The following is a 22,225-nucleotide window of genomic DNA, read 5'->3' on the forward strand; positions in this document are numbered from 1 at the left end:
CCCGAAGGATAGTTTCCCTCTTCCAAGGATAAACCAGCTTATAGATTCTACAGTTGGACATAAGTTGTTGACGTTCATGGATGCTTTCTCGGGATACAACCAAATAAAAATGACTGAAGAAGATTAGGAGAAAACTGCTTTCATTACAAGCCAAAGGCTTTATTGTTATAAGATGATGCCTTTCGAATTAAAGAATGTAGGAGCTACTTATCAGAGGTTAGTAAACAAGATGTTCAGTAAGCAGATCAGCAGGAATATAGAGGTGTACATGGATGATATGCTCATAAAGAGTAAGGAAGAACTCATCCACCTGGACGATCTAAAGGAGACATTCGCCACCCTCAAACAGTACCAGATGAAGCTGAACCTAAGTAAGTGTGTTTTTGGTGTAGCCTCAGGGAAATTTCTGGGATTCATGGTGTCCTAGAGGGGAATAGAAGCAAACCAGGAAAAGGTGCAAGCCATAATCAACATGACATCGCCCAAGACCGTCAAGGAAGTCCAGAAGCTCACAGGAAGGATCGCAACCATTAATAGATTCGTCTCTAAAGCAACGAAAAAATGCCTACCCTTCTTCAAGACTGAGACAGGCTTTCGCCTGGACCGATGAATGTGAAGCAGCATTCCAGGAACTCAAATGCTACTTAAGTAATCCACCCCTTCTAAGCCTGTCCAAGGAAGGAGAAAACCTATACTTATACCTGGCAGTATCAGCTACAGCCGTGAATGCAGCCCTGCTTCGAGAAAAAGCCAAGAAACAGCTCCCAGTGTACTACGCTAGTCAAGCTTTCCAAGGGGCTAAATCAAAGTATCCAAGAATTGAAAAGATTGTGCTCGCCCTAATAGTAGCCCCACGCAAACTAAGACAGTATTTTCAGGCAAATCCTATCCTAGTAATAACGAACCAACCCATCAAGAAGTCCATGAACAAACCTGAAGCAGCTGGAACAATGGTCCAGTGGGCAATTGAACTCAACATTAAAGCACAAGCGTTAGCGGACTTCATCACCGAATTCACCTCCCTGGACGAGGATGGGTTCGTTAATGAAGTCGAATCATGGACAATATAGACTGATGGTTCGTCAACCCAAAAGAAGGGGGGAATAGGGGTCGTCATAACCAGCCCTGACAAAGAAGTACTTAAGTATGGCGTTCAACTAAAATTTTCAGCTACCAACAACGAGGCCGAGTACGAAGGAATACTAACGGGGCAGAGACTCAGAAAGGCGTTAGGAGCTAAGAACCTGTTAGTTCAAAATGATTTGAAGCTGGTGATTGGGCAGATTAAGGGAGAATTCGAAGCAAAGAAAGAAAGAATGCAGAAATACCTCAGGCTAACGAAGCATCTGACTCAAGAGTTTGATAAGGTGGAATTTGTACAAATCCCAAGAAGCTAAAACATGGAAGCAGATGAAATCTCGAAGATAGCATCGTCAGAAGAATAGGCAACAGATATAGGTTTGATGTTGGAAGTCTAGAAACGCCCCAGCATTGAAGAAGTCCCAACTTTTGCAATCTAGAGCACAAACAGCTAGATGACACCCATTGTGTCTTTCCTCCAGGACGGGCACCTCCCACAAAATGCAGACGAGGCCAGAAAGGTCAAGAAGTGGGCGGCCAGGTTTACGATCCTTAATGATACTTTATACAAGAGAGGCTTCTCTATGCCTTACTTGAAGTGTGTCGACGAAGAGGAAGCTAAGTACACCCTGGCAGAAATCTACGAAGGGATTTGCGAGGATCATACCGACCCTAGATGTTTGGTAAGCAAGGTTATTCGAACAGGTTATTTTTGGCCTACTATGCAGGTAAATGCAATGGAGCTCGTCAAAACGTGTGACAAATGTCAACGGTTCGAGAATGTTCAGCGACTTCCAACAGAGAAACTAACAACAATAGCATCCCCATGGCCATTTGCGCAATGGGGGATCGACATCGTCGGTCCACTGCCCCTAGGTAAAGGTCAGTTAAAATTCCTACTAATTGCTATTGACTACTTTACGAAGTGGGTTGAAGCAAAGGCACTTGCAACCATCACGGAAGCAAGGATCCGGGGTTTTATATGGAAAAATATAATTTGTAGGTTCGAGATTCTAAGGACGATCATATTAGATAATGGGCGACAGTTCGATAGCCAAGACTTCAGAGACTTTTGTTCAGACCTAGGTATCAAGAACCAGTTCTCATCTCCAGGGCATCCTCAGGTGAACGGACAGACGGAGGTGACAAATCGGACACTACTCAAGATCATCAAGACCAAGCTGGACAACGTGAAAGGTGCCTGGTCGAAAGAATTACCTAACATTTTGTGGGCCTACAGGACCACTACAAGAACCCCAACAGGGGAGATCCCCTTCAAGCTCACCTATGGCACTGAAGTAGTGATCTCAGTCGAGGTAGGAGTAACCAGTATCAGGCGAAAGGTATTCAACGAACAAGACAATGACAATCACCTGCGAATAAACCTGGACTGCTTAGATGAAGTGAGAAAGAAAGCTTCCAGCAGAATGATGAAATACCAGCAAAAAATGGCCGACTACTACAACAAGAGGGTAAAGCTCAAACGACTTGACATAGGTGACCTCGTCTTGCGCAAAGTCACCACAGTAACTAGAGACTCTACACAAGGAAAACTTGGCCCCACATGGGAAGGACCCTATCGAGTCGTCCACTACTCTAGGCAAGGCAGCTATCACCTAGAAACCCCAAACGGATAGAGACTCCCAAGGCCATGGAACATCGAGCACTTGAAGAAGTACCATCAATAGATGTAACAAACAAATGCATTTGTAAGGTTTAAATTTATCAACCATCTTGTTGGCTTTACTCCATGTCAATTTGCTTGTAATTTAAGCACTTAGTAACCCTGTATTTAGGTGGGATTATTGTAAGGGTAGTGTGTGAGAAGATGTGAAGAAAAGCTCAAGTATGTGTAAAGAAGCAGAGCTTCGCGGCTAGGACTCGCGGGTGGCTCGTGGCTGCAAGTCGCCAACTTCAGACACGTGAGATGCACACAGGAAAGCTGAAGAGTCGCGCCAGCTGTCGTACTATAGGACAAAAGTCCCAGGCTGGCCAGACCGTTACGTTGCGACTTGATTTTGCGACTTGGACAAGCCGCGAGACCAAGCCGCCAATTTATCCTGTTTGGTAAAAAACTATCTCTTTGTATTCTCATCTCACCTCACTATATATAGACCCTTATACCCACTAAATTGAGAGAGCTTCCAGAGAGAATTTTGTGAGAGAAAACCCTAGAGAAAAACAAGATTGCCTCATCCCAAATCTTCATCTAAGAAACTCTACAAATTCCTCTACTCTCTTCCTTTCCATTGTCATACCCTTGAGAGGTCTTTTACCAAATCCTTATCTCATCACACCCATGTCTATGAGAAGGTTTATTTGGTGCTGAGGGAAACAGTTTGGAAAGAACCAATATACATTGGTTGATGCTATGGTCAAGTAGCGAAATCCGGGAAGCTAAAGAAGAAATAGGTTCGGCGTAACCTCGTTGGAGCAAGAAGCTTGGAGGGCTTAGGTACCTGGGTAGATTAGGCTTAGAAGGTCTTCTGCTGTTCATGTATCCTAACTATATTTTTTAGTAGATTTTATCACCGCTTGGAGAGCGGAGGAGAGGTTTTACGTCGAGGGCTTCGGTTTCCTCTTCGATAACACATCGTGTGTTCTATGTGTGTTTGCATCTTTCTTCCCTTTATCTTTGCCTTATATTTACTGTTGTGGATGTGTTTATATTTGGCTTAGATTATTTATCAATTATGTTATAAGCTTATTATTATGTTCTGCACATTAATTGTTTGATATAAAGCTTGAATTGGTATTTTTGTAATTTGGGGTCTAAACGTTCAAGGGTGTTTTGTACCCATATTGAACTTTCAATTGATATCAGAGCGGGTATACTTGTTGTGGTTTTAATACCTGAGTGTGATCTTTGACCCCTTGTTGAGATGGATAGGTCTCAATTTCTCACTGTTCCACCATTTTTTGATGGTAATAATTATACATTTTGGAAAGTCCGAATGAGGGCGTTTTTGTGTTCTACGGATGAGGCTGTGTGGGATGCTGTTGAAATAGGTTGGACAAAGCCGGAGGATGCCAAATCCACTTGGGACAAGGCAGCTCTTGCGGCGGCTAATGCAAACAATAAAACATTGAACGCCATTTTTTGTGGTATCTCTCTAGAAGAATTTCACAGGATTTCACATATTACCATTGCTAAGGAAGTATGGGAGATTTTGGAGACGACTTATAAAGGAACCAAGAAGGTGAAAGACACCAAACTTCAGATGTTGGCCACTCACTTTAAGCAGCTAAAGATGGATGAGGATGAGTCCTTTGACTCTTTTTACAGTAAGCTAAACGAGGTGGTCGTTGGCAAATTTAATTTGGAGGAAAAGACGGAGGAGTCTAAAGTTGTAAGGAAGATCCTTCGGTCAGTACCAGAAAGTTTTCGTGCCAAAGTTACAACCATTGAAGAGAGCAAAGATCTTGACGACATCAAGGTTCAAGAGCTGGTTGGTTCTCTATAGACATATGAGTTATCCCTGCCTTCTCAGAAGAAGAGCAAATCACTTACTCTTAAAACAATTAATGAAAGAGTGGCATCACATGACCCTTCGAAAGAAGATGCAATAGATAAAGATGTGGCGTATCTTGTAAAAAACTTCCGAAAATTCTTGAAATTCAAGAATGGTGGGAAATTTGGTGACAAAGGAAAGGTCTATGCCACTACTCTGAGTGACTTGGATTCATCAAACTCTAACTCGGATAGAGCTGTGACAGAGAAGGAAATTACTCCACTTTCATGACCATTGCACATGTGGAGATCTTGGATGATTTGGGTACACTTATGAAGGAGCTTGGGAAACATTCTGATTTGGAGTCTATTGGAATAGTCGAGGAGTCTGAAGATGAGGAAGTTAAAGAAGCAGTGGGATTGCAAGAGACTTACAACTCACTCCTTGAGAAGACCGGTGAATATGCTAAGGTGGCTAATGCAGCCATTAAGAAGATGAAAATGGTTGAGGAAGATTACAAAAGTCTCCTGGCACGATACAAGGAGGCAAAATGTGAGATTGAAGCACTTAATGGTGAGCTATAAAAAGCTTACACAAAAGTGAGATACCTTGAGCAAGAGGTAGTGGAAGCTCATGCCAAGATAGATAGGGTCTCCTCTAGGAAGTTAGATGATGTTATTTCATCTCAAAAACATGCCTCAGACAAATCCGGATTGGGATACACCGGAGGAAGTAGCTCATCAGCAAATGTCACCAAAGAAGTGAAGTTTGTAAAGGCTAAGTTGACGACTGTGGATAGGTCCAGTCCTGAGAAAATTAAAGCCGAGAAGAAGAAGAATGTGGCTAATCAACAGGTATTACATAAGTTCAGTAATCAATCAGAATCCAGATATGGAGTTAGAGGAAGATCACTCCCAAGACAGCAGTAGGGTCCTAGAACGGAGTATGTTTGTCATTATTGCAGATTGCAAGGACATACCAGACCCTACTATCAAAAGCTAAGAGCAGACAACAATGCAAGTGCACCTCAGTCACGAGCAAGAAGAAATGATATGAGGACTTGGGGTGGTGAGCAACCAAGAAGCCAAAAACGTGATCCAGGAATGATGGACGTGATGAAGATGATCGGTGCATTCACCAATTGCTTGGAAAGCTTCACTCGAAGGTTTGACAGTCCTAACTCTCGTACCCGATCCGTCAAGGATATCACCCCAAATGCACGTGACCTGTGGGTGACAAAGGGTACTCATGCATAAGCATTATAACATGTCCATGCATCAATTCTTCCTATACTTTGTGGATATGATTGGTTATATGCTTTGTGTTTTTTAGTATTGATTTTTAATTTGTGTTCTGTTTGTGTTTATAATGCTTTTACATTTTCTTCGTTCTGATCAATCTTTTACTATTTTTGTGTCAAAAATCCAAAAACACATAAAAAGTAGAAAATCCAAAAAGTTTGATCATTTTGTTGAGTTTTGTCTCAAAGCATGTTTTGCCTTGTAACTTTGTACTTATGGCTTTGTGCATTTAAGGAGCTTAGCTTGTCTCTCATACACTCATATCATTGTGGAAGAAGTTCTAAAATCTATGTGACTGTTGTAAATAGATCTTCAACCTTGTCATGAATGATTAGTGAATGGTTTTGTTGATCTTGAGACATGCATAGACTCATGCCTATATATCTTCCCATTTTTTATTTTTTATGCTTAAAAGATCTCTCTAAATATAAATCTCCAAATAAAAAGAGATATAAAGCTGCAAAAGCCTGTCGCACAAACTAGTATTCGACTAGGAAAAAGGGAAAGCAACCAAAATAAAATGTATGATACCCAAAAAGCCAAATGCTAAATCATCAATTGAAATATCAAAAATTTCAGGCATCTATCTCTCAATGAGATTTTTTTTGCTCAAAAGTTGCAAATGATATGTTGAATATGGAGCCAAATGAAAAGCTTCAAAGAATTGTTATCAAGTCCTTGTGGGAGGTCATATATGCATGTTTCTNGTCGCATGTCCCAGTCGCGAGATCACTCAGAGATTTTTCACGGCTAACTGGCGAGTAAATGCTCTAATCGCGAAAAAGACTTGGAAATTTTTTTCAAAATTTGAATTTTCCTGTTTTCGCGGGTTAGTGTGGCAACTGGTTCACAGGTGAAAGGTCCAGTCGCGAGAAGTACTTAGAGAATTTCGTGGCTCATATCGCGACTATCTCGCGGGTAGACCTTCCAGTCGTGAAAAACACTTAGAGAAATTTCTTAAGTTTTTGTCTCTTCACAGTGTTTCGCGGTTTAACCTGGCGACTTACTGGCGACTTGATCCAGTCGCGAAAAACGCGTGTTCTGCGTTTTAAAGACAAATTTTGAAACTATTTTTCATTTTTTTCCCTCGAAGTTTAGTATCTGTTCATCTTCTCTTCAAAAATTCTTTCTCAACATTCCGTGGCTCTTTGAAAAAGCTCTCATTTTCTGCATCATGTCTTCATCAAACATCAAGAAAAAGGTATGGGCTTTCTTGTCTTCACTTTATTCATCATGATTTCATTATTGTTCTCTTGAATCTGTGTGTTGAGTTGTTGGGTTGTGATTTTGAGGGGCTCGACCATGGGTTTGCATATATTGTTGAGTTTGGGTGTGTGATGCTAATTGCTCTTGTTGCATTGACTGTTTTGGAATCTTTGTTTACATCTGGTCATTTATCCTAAGTCTGAGCCTTGATATTTGTGAGTTTGTTGTTAGGCATATGAATGTGGGGTTTTCTGCATTTTTTACTGTGGTTCTAAATTTATATGTTTGGTTGTGGTTTTGGTGATTATGGCTGCCATTTTTTTTACTCTTATGTAAACTTATCGTGTAGGTGCTGCTACATTGTTTTTGCACTATTCATACCAAATGGGTCTTGACTCATTGTTTTTGAATAAATTTATCTGATTTTCTCTGCATTTTCCAGTTTAACCTTGGCTAACTTGTTATATCCAATGTTTGGTTATCAACTGTGCTTATTCTATGTTTGTGTTTGGTCACTCTGTTTATCACTGTGTAACTAACTTGTTACTAATGTGTGTGCATCTTTCCATTCTGTGCTATGTCTTGTTTATGGCATTTTCTGCTTGTTTACAGATGGCTAAACTTCCTTCAAAGAAGAAGACAACTGCTAAGAAAGCTGACAAAAGAATGAAGATGGACCCTAATCTATTTAGGTCTGTCAAGCACTTTGAGAGATACAGAGACTTCTTTATGAAGGGTACCATTGTCCAGGAGAGATTTGTTGATTTACATGATTTGAAGGACACTTTCATTCTAGGGTGCTTTGAGGGAAGAGGATGGGAGAATTTGTTGAGTGATCTACCTGCAGTCTATGATCCCTTGATACGGGAATTCTATGCAAATGTAATCATAAAGGATGAAGAGATGAACTGCTGGGTCAGAGGACATGAATTCACCTTAGACACACATGACATTGATGACGTCCTTGGTCTTGAGGGTCTAGAAGAGTATGAATTCATCAACTACAAAGATAGGATGATGTCCCTAGATACGGTCTAGGCTCGGATTGGTGGTACTAAGGAAGGGAAATGTCTCAACACTAATTCCTTTCCTGCAGACATGAGATGTTTAACCATCATCATGATGTTCAATTTGTATCCCATAAGAAAGATGACTACTCTTACTAATTCCAGAGCTATATTTCTCATGGAGCTCAAGGAGAAAGTCATCATTGACATCAGCTCACACATTTATGATACCATCTTGGACGAGACTAAAACTACTACCAGGGCAAAGTTGGTCTTTCCTAGTCTCCTCATGAGGATCTTCAGAAAGAAGGGTGTTAGAATTCCTCAAGATATCAGTCCCCTGACTCCACTGTCAGCAATAAACAAATTCACCATCACAAGGATACAAAGTCATCTTCCGGGTGGTAAAGAGCAAGGGGATCCAATGGAGATTGAAGCAGAAGATGCAGAACAATCAGTCACACCCAGAAGCAAAAGAAAGAGAAGTAGAGCCTCAACTTCATCAGCAGCACCTCCTCCCGATGCATTTCAAATCATCATGGAAAGACTTGATGGACTCAGAGAAGTTCAAAGTCAGCAGACTGAAAGGATGATAGTAATGCAGGATCAGATTGATGTGCTTTCAACTAAGATTGACAGCCTCTCCACTAACTAGGGGCAATGACCCTTTGGCCATTCCGGTCAAAAAGGAGGAGAACTTTTGAGGGCAGTTCCTGAGGGGGAGTGCTTATTTTAAGGGGGAGTCTCACTATTATACAATGTGTTTATGGTGTTTGTGCTTATAGTTTTGATACTATGCTTGGATAACTACTGTTGTTATAGGGTTGATACACTGTGGTTTAAGTTTGGTTTAATTATTATATATTGATGTTGTTTTTTTTTTTTTTTTATGTTTTTGTTTGTACCCATGTTACTTATGTAAGCTTTAAGGGTTTGTTTATGCATGTCTGTAGGCCTTTGTGGTTTGTGCCATGCTTTATGCAGCCTTTGTACTTTGTTAAATCAATACTTCCAACTAAATATCTTGCATTTTCTTCTAAGTACTGTCACTCTTGTTCCCATTGTAGGATTGTTCTTAGATGCACATACTTCATGTACTGTGCATTAGTTGAGTGTTGGTCATTCAAGCAATTTACCTTGTGTTTATTGTCTTGAATGTCCGGATGTTCATTTCAAGTGTGAATGAGCATTGTGATCACTTGGCTATAGTGATTACCTATTTTGGTCTTGCCATGATTTATTGCTTTATTCCATTGTGCATGATCGCATTGTGCTTGCTCCATATGCATTACAAGTTTCTGTATACAATGAACTTATTGTGTTGTTGTGTTTCAGGAGTTACTTGTTCTTATGGTTCTAAAGCTTCACAGATTCTAGAGTTAGGTGTGAGTGAGTTTTCCAACTGTTCCCAACTCACGCGTTAAGTCTAGAGTTTGTTTTAGGGTTTTGTCATGGAATAGCCAAAAGGGGAGATTGTAAGGTTGAAAATTATCAACCATCGTGTTCGCTTTATTCCGTGCCAATTTGCTTGTAAATTAAGCACTTAGTAACCCTGTATTTAGGTGGGATTATTGTAAGGGTAGTGTGTGAGAAGTTGTAAAGAGAAGCTCAAGTATGTGCAAAGAAGCAGAGCTTCGCAACTAGGACTTGCGGGTGGCTTGCAGCTGCAAGTCGCCAACTCCAAGCACGTGAGATGCATGCAGGGAAGCTAAAGGGTCGCGCCAGCTGTCACTCTATAGGACAAAAGTCCCAGGCTAGCTAGGCCGTTACGTCGCGACTTGATTTTGCGACTTGGACAAGCCGCGAGACCAAGTCACCAATTTACCCTGTTTGGCAAAAATCTGTTTATGTTTTATGGGTATGTTGCTTTTGTAAGTTTTTAGGGTTGTTTCCTTACACACTTGTAGGCCTTTGTGGTTTGTACCATGCTTTATGCAACCTGTGTGTTTTGCTAAATTAGTACTTATAGCTAAATGTTATGCATTTCCTTCTAAGTACTGTTACTCTTATGCCCTTGTAGGATTTTTCCTAGATGCACATACTTCTTGTACTATGCATTGGTTGAGTGTTGGTCATTCAAGTGATGTGCCTTGTATTTGTCAACTTGAATGTCCGGATGTTCATTCTAAGTGTGAATGAGCATTGTGATCACTTGGTTATAGTGATTGCTGTTTTGGTCTTGCCATGATTTATTGCTTTATTCCATTGTGCTTGATCGTATTTTGCTTGCTCCATATGCTTTACAAGTTTTCTGCATACAATAAACTTATTGTGTTGTTGTGTTTTAGGAGTTCTTGTTCTTATGGTTCAAAAGCTTCATAGATTCTAGAGTTAGGTGTGAGTGAGTTTTCCAACTGTTCCCAACTCACGCGTTAAGTTTAGAGTTTGTTTTAGGGTTTTGTTATAGAATAGCCAAAGGAGGAGATTGTAAGGTTGAAATTTATCAACCATCTTGTTGGCTTTATTCCGTGTCAATTTGCTTGTAATTTAGCACTTAGTAACCATGTATTTAGGTGGGATTCATGTAAGGGTAGTGTGTGAAGAGAGTGTGAAGAATTGCTCATATTTGTGCAAAGAAGCAGAAACTCGCGGCTAGGACTCGCGACTAACTCGCGGCTTGAGGGCCGCCAAATGCTGTGCAAGTGAGAAGCATGCGGGTAGGTGAAAGGTCACGCCAGCTGTCGCATTACAAGATAAAAGTCCCAGGCTGGTCAGGCCGTTACCTCGCGACTTGAACTCGCGACTTGGACAAGCCGCGAGGCCAAGCCGCCAACTTACCCTATTTGGTAAAAACTGTCTCTTCGTATTCCAAACACACACCACTATATATAGACCCTTATACCCACGAAATGGAGAGAGCTTCCAGAGAAAATTTTATGAGAGAAACCCTAGAGAAAAATAAGATTGGCTCATCGCTAATCTTCACTAAGAGACTCTACAAATTCCTCTACTCTCTTCCTCTCTATTGATACATCCTTGATAGGTCATTGACTAAATCCCTTCTTCATAACACCCACATCTGTGAGAAGGTACATTTGGTGCTAAGGGAAGCAGTTTGGAAGGAACCAATGACTATTGGTTGATGCTATGGTTTATAGCGGAATCCGGTAAGCTAAAGAAGAAATAGATTCAGCACAACCTCGTTGGAGCAAGAAGCTTGAAGGGCTTAGGTACACTGGGTAGATTATGCTTAGAGGATCTTCTGCTGTTCATGTATCCCAACTACATTCTTTAGTGGATTATTTACCGCTTGGAGGGCGGCGGAGAGGTTTTATGCCAAGGGCTTCGGTTTCCTCTTCGATAACACATCGCGTGTTGTCCTTGTGTTTGCATCTCTCTTCCTTTATCTTTACCTTTTATTTTCTGTTGTGGATGTGATTATAATTGGCTTAGATTGTTTATCAATTCTGTATTTGACTTATGTTCATATTCCACACATTAATTGTTTGATAATAAGCTTGAATTGATATTTTGTATTTGGGGGTCTAAACTTTCAAAGGTGTTTTACACGCATTTTGAACTTCCAATATCCTTCTAGAAACTTACTCTAGACCCATCTCAGTCATAGCCCTTTTTGATACTGGAGCTACAGCAACAATTCTCCATCCTAAGATTTTACCTGCGGAATTCTTGTCGCCCCATAACTAGATGTTTCGTGTAGCAAATGGAGAGACATTCTTAATTACCCAGAAAAGTAAGTCTGTCCTTATCAGAATTTTCCTAACCCTCACCATAAAACACCAAGTCCTTGGATCCCCCTTACTTGCAAAGATCTTCTTATAGGGTTTGATCTCCTTCACCAAATACCTAGCCTTAGATGGTCTTCAAAAGGACTTTTGCACAAACAGCACCTTCTCACTTGGACCCAAGTCCCTCATTTACTATTGGCCCCTTTGACTCTTTGAGAATCCAGATCATTAATGATTGTTGTTCAAATAGGCATTTTGAATTCCTCCTTAAAAATCCAAATCCCTTATGGAAGAACCCAAACTTTTTCATACACCTTCCCTTCAAAAAGAATGAAGATGTAACCCCACAAAAGCCAGCCACAGAAGAATGAACCCAGAACATTTAGCCTTAGCTAAACAAGACTTATCTACCCTCCTCTCAAAAGGTCTCATTGAACCCACAGCCTCCCCATAGGCATGTGAAGTTTTTTATGTCAACAAGCATGCTAAGCAAATCCAAGGAAAACTCAGATTGGTAATAAATTGCCAGGATCTTAATCATTTTCTTGCATATGACAAGTTCCCTTTGCCAAACAAAAGTGCTCTCTTCCAGCATCTTTCAAATGCAAAAGTATTTACAAAATTTGATCTTAAAGTAGGATTTTGGCAATTAGGAATCCATCTAGAAGAAAGTTACAAGACAGCGTTTTGCATTCCAAATCACCATTACCAATGGACAGTCATGCCTTTTGGCCTCAAAAATGCCCTATCCCAATTCCAGAAAGCAATGGTAATGTTGTTCCAGCCATTCTTATCCAATGCATTAATCTATGTGGATGACATCCTCTTGTTCTCAAAAGATGTAGAATCTCATGAAAGGTTGCTCACTGAATTTTATAATTTAGTGAAATCTCAAGGAATAATGCTTTCAAATTAGAAAATGGTCATTGGACAGTCTTCTATAAATTTCTTAGGAGTAAGCATTTCGGATGGAAAATATACATTGCAGCCTCACATTGCTGTCTCTCTTGGCGAATTTCTAGATAAGCTCACAAGTATCAAACAGATACAACAATTTCTTGGAATTGTTAATTACATGTCTGACTTCATCCTGAAGATTCCTAAATACAGGAATTGTTTAGCTCAACTCCTGAAGAAAACCCCTCCAGAGTGGAATTCTCTTCACACAGAAGCAATCCAACAATTGAAAAGATTAGCAGAGTAACTTTCCCCACTACAAATTCCAGGACCAAGCAAATGAATTTTGCAGACAAACGCAAGTGACGAGTACTGGGCAACAGCTCTTTTTGAAGAAATTGATGGAAAAAGAAATGTTTGTGGATATAAAAGTGGTGCATTCAAGCCTTCAGAACTTCATTGTCATTCCACTTTCAAGGAGATACTTGCAGTAAAACATGGAATTGAAAAATTCTAGTTTCATCTCATCGAGCATAATTTTCTAGTTGAAATGGACATGTCCTCTTTTCCAAAAATGCTTCAATTCAAACGAAAAATGCTTCCTCATCCTCAGTTACTCAGGTAGTCAAATTGGTTTTCACAATGGTCTTTCCAAGTAAAGCACATCAAAGGAAAAGATAACTTGATCACTAATTACCTTTCCAAAAAGCCTTTAGTCATTATTAACGCTACAATTGTTCCTCAACCTTTGTGTGTATATCCTATTACAGATCCATCCTCATCCTCATGCTCTTCCTCTGCAACCCTTGATGATCTCCTTAATATGATAGAAAACCTTCCTCTAGACATAAAAAACCAAATAAAGAACTTGACCCTTGAAGCTAGATCCAAAAAAATCATCAAAGTCCTCCATAATTACCTTAACGAACACCATAATCACTTTCTTGCTATTTACCCTGACTTAGACCAACCATGGAAAATCGCCTTTACCTTTAAAATAACCAACTGGACGGTCATACATTATATTTACATGTGGTACCTACTCAATGAGTATCATATGTGCCTTCATTTTGAACCAGGATTTTATAAACTTGTTTCCCTCGTGAAAATAGATATTTTCAAAAGAAATCCTAAAAAATGATACTCATAATGGAGATTGGAAAAAGTATCCCATCACATAACATCCAAGATTTGGTCACAAAATTACTACAGGGTGTTTAATTGCTAAGCTCAATTCAAAAACAGATATCCGAGCAAAAGGAATCTTTCACCCATTAGAAATGTATTAGGTCACTAACCCAGATGACATCCTCCACTTACACATGGACACCACTTGGGCATCTTGTCACCATGCTCTTACAAAGGTAGAATCCCTTAATAAGGGAACCTTATCTGAATCAGGACCAAGTATCCCAAAAGCTTACAGATAGCAGTGGCCACATGAAGATCATTGGGAAATGTCCAATCCTTTTATTAGTTACAGTGACCCCTATTATGATAACCATGACCCAGATGTTGACACTGACATTGACGAAGAATGATTCAAGAGATGGATGGGGCTAAACAGCTCCAACACTTTAAAAAAAAAAAAAAAAAAAAAAAAAAAAAAAAAAAAAAAAAAATGGTCCTAGAATCGTCCTAAAGTAGCTCGGCCTTATCCATGCATGTTAGGAACACTTATTGCCCCTACAAAAGCTTCTCCAGAAGCAGCTTTGTCTCCAACCAAGCCCCTATTTCCTTCAACACCTATCAATCACAAGCTAGGCCCCTACCATCTTATGCAAAGCTAATTGTAAATTGTATCTGAATATGGTTTGAGTTCCGTTGTCTATAAATAACTTCTTTGTATCTTTGTAAGGCAAAAGATAGCTTCATTCAAAACTCCTTATGTCTTATGTAAAAAGTTTGTTGAATTTAATAGTATCAGTCAGTTTGTTGTATCTTGTTCTCTATTCTATTCCATGCTCTCACGTAATTTCTTTATTTCTTTAGCATTATATTTTCTTAACCAGTTACCATAATCTTCTTACACCCACTACATGCTCTATCTTGTCTACTCTCTATCTCTTATACTTGGTATCAGAGCCACGTATAGTTTCCACCTTCTTTGATTAGTATACTTTGATTATTGTCCTGATTAGTATGCTTTGTGATTTACAGTTGCCACAATACATGGATCCTCTGTATTAGTCACATCATAACACTGGACTTGATAATCAAGTAGAACACTAATGAGTTTGTTTCCAAAAGTCTCAAAGAATCCAGTTTCCCATTGTCACCTTTTGGATGTTTGAGCCTAGAGTTGGCATTCTAGTCCTATTAGGTATTGGATAAACAGTTCTTTCTTGAAGAAACTATTATGGCCAGTTCATCTTCTGCAGTCACTGATACCCCTAAACTCACTTTGACTTTTGGTTGACCTCTCCACAATTTTCCACATCAACATTTTTTTATTTATATTTTTTAATTAGATTTAATTTGATTTAACTCTTTTGATTTTATAGCACTAAATTGCAGAAAAATTATTAAATTTATTAAATATAAATAAATTTAGTTGTTGGGTGCCATACAACCACTATACTTAAAGAAGATCTAAATTATCACCTAATCAAGGAATTTTTAGATAATCCTAACAAACTATATAATAACTCCATTAATATAAATCTATCCCAAAAAATATAATATGTCTCTATTAATTTGATAATTTCTATGTTGATGACATTTAAAAAAAAAAAAATCTATCATATTTCCTTATATCTATCAATTACTTTTTCTTTCTCTTTTTTTTTTTAATATATATTAACGTTGATTAGAAATTATAATTTCGGTAGGATTTAAACTCTATAATTATATCAAATGAGACTCAACAAATATATATCATTTTTTATTTTGGTTCTTGGAGCGCCTTCAAAACAAAAGGTATGTAAAGTTTTCTTATTAGGTTTGATGTTAACATATATGAGAGATATTTTAGTCAATTAGCAAATGTTTGATGAAACAAAAAAGGAAAAAGAACTAAAGAATTCACAATCTGAAATAAATAAATAAATAGTGACTGTAAGCAAAGGCTTTTGGAGATTGTTATTTTTTTTTTTTGGAATTATTTATGTTCATGTGTATGTATGTATTGGGTTTAATTGAATTGGAATTATCTTTGAAATTTTGGTTTTGATTGAATAATGAAATGGCAGAAGAAGTATGTTCCAATATTTGGAGTCTTTTGTATATGTGTTGTTGTAGTTTAAACTTGGTATTTGAATTGTTAAATTGTTAATTCACAGTTTCATTGTTCATTTATTAATCATGAATAATAATATTGCTATTTGCAACCATCATGATATGGTATCAATGATGTGATCATTCCGAATGTTTTCATTTTGAGTTTAGATAGAGTCTATTTTATAATTAAAAAATTTTACAATTAAAAAACTTTTGAAATTACTTTTTTTTTTTTAAATTTATTGGATACATTGGATCTTAAATGACTTCTATTAAACTTCATCCTTTATGGCATCATTAAAAAGAAAACTCATATAGATATGTATTAGGATATTATTTGGAACTATCATAATGGACTAATGTATTACATATGGTACGGATCTAACTGTAACATCCTATACTATAAAATAAAAATTGGGCTTTTTCTCAAAAAATAAAAAATAAAAATTGGACCTATGGTTATCTTCTGTTTGCAAAAAATTGTTAAATTCTCATTAATTATGATAGTTCACTTTTAGGTAAAATAGAAACTCTATTAACTAAGTTTTAAGAAATTTAAAATTCTATTTCAAAATATTTCCAGAATATTAGATTTTATTTTTAGTATTTTAATAATTTTATATTGTAAAAGAATTAAATTTATACATTACATACAATCATTACTTCAGTTACCTTCTAAATGATGGAGGATATAAGAATGTAATTTGTAGATATACTATCAAGATAACATAGATTAGATTGGTGATGGATAGTAGATTTAATTGCAGTTGAGGATTGTGTGAAGTTATCACCATAGTATAGTTTGCATAGGGAAATATTATGTGAAACCAATGATATGAAAGAAAAAGAATTTTTCTAAACCATTATATTGAACAAAAAAATTACTTATTTTCATTCATTTTCAAGTTATACTTTTTTTTAAGTCAAGTCATAGACTTTTTAACAAAATAAATACTTTTAATATTTAACTATCTCGTGCATCGCACAGATTAATGACTAATATATCCAAAGGCTATGCAATTTCCTATTAATGATTAAAAAAAAAGGGTATCTTTAAAGTGATTAGCCAAAAAAAAGTTACCACTTGATGACAAAGGGTCACTTTTTTTTTTTTTTTTTTTGACAAAGTGAGCATTTGATAGGGATGACAATTTTGTCCCGCTCCACTTAACCCACCCTCTCCGCTTCGCCCCTCATGGATTTTTCTCACCCTGCAAAGGTGGTGGGGTGAAAATAGGGCAAGATTTTAGTCTCGCATCACGAGATGGGGTGGGAATGAGTTTAGACTTTTTAGACCCACCCTGCCCCGTCCCTTCCCGTCCCCGCTCCACGTTACTAAGGATTATAATTGTAAATTTTTCATATCCTAAAACCCTACTATTTAAACAAACATATCAATATTAGTTTGTTTTTTATTCTACCTAATATGGTTCTCTACTTTTATTTTGTTATATATACTAAGAGTTTTTTTTTTTTTTTGTGATTGTTTTGTTAACCACTTGGATATATTATTCAATTTTTTCTAAAAATTGATTTGATTTGATGGGATAAATTTAGTTGTAATTTTAAGTATATTTTTATTAATGAAATAGGTTTCATTAAAAAAATTGTACTAGTTGTAATGTAAATTAACAAAAAATAGAGTTTTATAGGATAGGACAGAGACTTCGTGGGGCCCTAAGGAACAAGAATAAAGTGAGGAAAATTTTTCCCACCATGTAAAGTGGGATAAAAAGAAGATAGGGCATGACAAAATCTTCCAATGACAAAGAATCACTTAATAAAAGTGATTAGCCAAAAAGGGGTCACTTAGAAGTGTTTACATTTGGAGCCGTACAAAGATCTGAATATCTCATTCTACAGTTAGTTTGTTTGGAAATGGAAGAGAACAAAGCAAGCATAGCGAATCGGCTACAGGCGGTGAAGCACAAGTCCGGCAAGTCGTACAGTGAATTAGCTGCAGAGACTGGCCTCACCAACGTGTACGTGGCCCAGCTCCTCAAACGACAAGCACAGCTCAAGCCAGATACTACCCCTAAACTCCGGGCAGCGCTGCCCGAGCTGCCCGAAGATCTCATCCAAGAGATGATGAAGCCACCCATGCGCTCCTACGATCCCAACTTGATCCAAGAACCCACTGTCTACAGGTTTTTATTTAATTTTAATTTTAATTAATTTCTTCTTTATTTTTGTTAATATTAGTGTGTGATTTTTGTATTGTAGGTTGAATGAAGCGATTATGCATTTTGGTGAGAGCATCAAGGAGATTATCAATGAGGAGTTTGGTGATGGCATGTAAGTAATAAATTTACACTTTTTCATTGCTTCTCAAAAATGTCCTATACCCCTTTTATATTATAAGCCTGTATGTGTGGTTATGACCAACGGTAATGTTACAAATTTTACCATCGATGTGTCATCAATCACTTCAAAACAATTTAAACATTTATTTACTAGGCGGTCAACATGACACTTACTAATCACATTCATTGCCACTATCACTATCAGTTTGTAAATCTTATATGGTAAAATTTGTGGAAAAAAAGTTTTGTTTCAAACCAGTTTGGAGCCTATTATGTGGCGATTGAAGTAATCATTTATGTATAGTTTTAGTCACATGATTTTTTTTTATCGAGTAATGTGACTTATTTAGATAATACATATGGATAGTCTTGTGAATTGTCACATAATAGGTTGAAAAAGATAGTGTCAAACATGTTTGTAGCCAAACTTTGTCCAAACTTGTGGTACTTTTAGCATTTTCCATACTCCAAACCAGTTTGGAGAAATCTCTTCCATGGTTGCAGCAGCGGTGGCGGTGTCCCTCGATGTCCCTTGTAGTTCCTGTGTGTGGTTGGTGAGCCAGAGGTTATTTTCCCCGAGGAGGCAGGCAGTGGGCGTCCCAAGGGCATGCCCAGGTGCACACTGCGCCGCATCACCCTGCATCGTCCCGCACTCCAGCAAACTCATTACATGGCAATTCATAAAACCATATTCATGTATTATTTAAACAAGTCACATGACTCATTGAATAGTTCATGTGATTAAAAATACAAAATTTTTCCACAACCAATTATTTTATCCATTTTGCTTATAAGAATGGGGTGGAGAGTGAACTCATGGTTCAAACACTTACTCTGGGCGTGTAACTTACCAATTAAACAAAATTATATGTTTAATTTCAAATTTTGTATAATTATCATTTCTGTTCAGTGTTCATAGATAAGGTTCTTGAATCTTCATTGTTCATAAGAAACTCTGGTAGCGAATACAGCAACATGCTAAACCCTGCAAAATGACATCTTGGCTGTCAAATTTAACTTTAGGTCATTTGATTATTAACTTAGTAATTCACTATTCTATTTTATGTGTAGCATGTCAGCTATAGATTTCTATTGCTCGGTGGACAAGGTTAAAGGTGTGGATGGGAAGGATCGTGCAGTTGTGACGCTTGATGGGAAATTTTTACCTTACACTGAGCAGGTAACTTTCCTGGAATGCCAAATTTCTGATTGTATCATGTTGACAACTTGACATAGAATCAATGTTACATTTATTGTTTTTTAGAGAGAGAGAGAGATTCAAATTTTTATTAATTGATAGCTTGATAGAAAATATATTCTTTAAAACTGGGCAGATAGTGAAACTAAACTTTGAAGTTCTAAACTATCTAACCTCAGCTTGACATGGTATGCCACTCACATAATAATTGAGTTTTTCTTGCATGTGAGGATTGAAATACAGCTTCCCAGATGTTAAGCCAGTAGAGTTTTTCCCCTACCTTTTCACTTTTGGAACTAATCAGAGGCCTACTGATGAACTTGATCCTGTTCATGTTGTTTTTCATGTTTTCAGCATCTGTCATCCTGTTCATTAGTATTTCTTTTTATCTGTTTACATGGATTCTAAGGTCAACCATGTTATCCCCCTGTTGGACAACTAGTTTTTGCTGTTAATAGTGGCTGCTCCATTTTGGGCTTAATGGAAAGAGTATTTTATGGCTTGTGTCTCCTCTACGGGAGATTACCTAGATGGCTAGATGAGAGTGCTTATCTGAATTGATCTCCAAGGTCTTGAGGAAATTCCATGAGACCCCATGGTGCCAATGCTCATGCCTAATTGGCTGTGTTTTTCTTCATACAGTGACAGCTTCCCCATGGGGTTCATTTTTAACAACTCTTTTATGGCTATCAGCACATGATTTTTTTTCTTCATCATGTCTGAGGGATTCAAAGTTTACCTAATAGCATCTCACATCCTTGAAGAACAATTGAATTGTTTCTACATTCTGCATTTTGCATTCTGAATGTTCCTCTTCATACTACATACCACACTTCCCCTTTTGTTATCTTCCCAGAAATTCCTTTCCACAAACTCTAATGACCTTACAGTTCAAAAAAGTCAAAAGATATTGAAGTCGCAATTTGGAAGGAAATTTTTTCCAGCACCAAGATCTTTGACAGGCATGGGGATTATTTTACAATGTCATCAAAATTTTTATAGAAATCCCTATTTTAAAATTTAAAAAGAAAAAAAAATGTCAGGGCCCGCCGCAGTTTTTTTTTTTCGAACATCATAAATTTTTGATCTAGTAAACTTGCAAAGGAATTATATGTTACACTAGATGAATTAATGATTTTTCAGAATTTTCTAGTCAATCTGTTTCTGGTATGCTTTACGCAAATGCCTATTGATATTGAAACACTAATACTCTGCTGGAGTTGTGTCGTTGTATCAGCCATGTGATATATGCCTTCGTTAATCATTTAGGCCATTAACTTGCTTTGTAGTCCTTGACATCAGTATAGTACAAAGTACAAACATACTTAAAGTTTTGTAATTATTTTGGACAGAAATCAGAACACATGGTTTCAAGGCTGAGATTACAGTGAAATGAGTATCCTCATGCTGACTGCTGAGGCGGTTATCTCAGATTTCTTTTCTTCGTCACCTTGTATCAATAAATGCCCAAAAACTCTGTATGGTTGTGACTTGTAAGTGCCCTCAGCTTTGTTGAATAAAATGACTGCTCAGGTCTTTGTATCCGTATTGCTATTTTTCTCTGAAGAACCATCAATGGCCATCTAGAATTTGCTTGCTCCCATTTTGAGACTGTTTTAAGTTTGTTTCTTAATCTCTGTAACTTAACTTTACCAAACTGTTTAGCATTAACAAAAAAAATTAGCATTAACTTTACCAAACTAAAGAATAACCTATTATATGTTGAAATTTACAAAAGCTGCAAAAAAAAAAACGTGAGTTTCACTAGTTTTTGGATGAATTTTCAGAAAATGGTCAAAAATTTATTTTCTATCATTTTTTTTTTTTTGGGTAAATTGCAAACACACTGCAGAATGTCTTTGCACTCTTCCTAGAGTGATCTTCAAACCAACAATAAATATTCTATTGAACAAGATATAGCTTTATCTCCCCACCCAAAAAAAAAAAAAATAAAACTAAACTTTCTTTCATGATTTAGAATTTTGAGACCCCTCCCAAAAATATTAAAAACAATAAAATCCGCCTCTCCCCTTGAGTTCTTCCATTTCATCTTATTCTTCGAGTTTTCTTTTGTGGCTTCTATTAGGAGCATTTCTTGTTGATGTATTTTATAGCATAATTGATGGACAATAATGTATTTTTCTATGTAATAAATTTCATTTTAAAGAGAAAAGAAAGAAAATATTTAGTATATTTTATCAATGTCTTTTAAGGTTTAAGAGCATTCGCATCAGCTCATTTATAAATTTTTCCATTTTACACATTCAAAACTTACTTTTTCTATTTTACACGCTTAATTTTACAAGACAACTACATCAGTCTGTTTATTATACACATTTATTTAAATAAAATATTCACTCTTCTCAATTTTTTATTATATCTCCCAACTACCCTACGCGCCCCCTCTCTTATCAGATCACCTCTCCCTCTCTCTTCTCATTTTTTTCTTAACAGCCTCTCTCTCTTATCTCTCTCTCTCTCCGTCTCGTTCTTTCTCAAAAAACTACCAGCCCAGATAAAGTTCTTCACCGGATTCAGAAGCTTTCTTCACCGGCCGGTCCAGAAATCAAGCTCCGGCGACCCAGATCGCGTCTTCACCGGCAGATCTACGAACCAAGCTCCGGCGACCCAAAACCAAGCCCCGGCGATCCAGATCGCATCTTCACTAGCCGATCCACGAACCATGCTCCACGAACCAAGCCCCGGCGACCCAAATCGCGTCTACACCGGCCGATCCACGAACCAACCTCCGGCAACTCAGAACCAAGCCCCGGCGACCCAGATCGTGTCTTCACCGGCCAATCCACGAACCACGCTCCACGAACCAAGCTCCGGCGACCCATGAACCAAGCTCCGATCTCTCTGTCTTTTGG

The 22,225-nt window shown here is 37.6% G+C and overlaps 1 protein-coding gene across 1 annotated transcript; it reads left to right on the plus strand.

Annotated features, from left to right (window-relative positions):
• The first annotated feature begins 17,609 nt into the window (after nucleotides 1-17,609).
• LOC112015169 (cyanate hydratase) lies at nucleotides 17,610-20,955 on the plus strand. Its single transcript, XM_024047532.2, has 4 exons — nucleotides 17,610-17,998; nucleotides 18,075-18,146; nucleotides 19,226-19,334; nucleotides 20,705-20,955. The coding sequence occupies exons 1-4, from the start codon at nucleotides 17,730-17,732 to the stop codon at nucleotides 20,741-20,743; spliced, it is 489 nt and encodes a 162-aa protein (XP_023903300.1). The 5' UTR covers nucleotides 17,610-17,729; the 3' UTR covers nucleotides 20,744-20,955.
• Nucleotides 20,956-22,225: the final 1,270 nt, after the last annotated feature.

This window comes from Quercus suber, unplaced genomic scaffold, assembly GCF_002906115.3.
Source record: "Quercus suber isolate HL8 unplaced genomic scaffold, Cork oak 2.0 scaffold_387, whole genome shotgun sequence".
NCBI lineage: Eukaryota > Viridiplantae > Streptophyta > Magnoliopsida > Fagales > Fagaceae > Quercus > Quercus suber.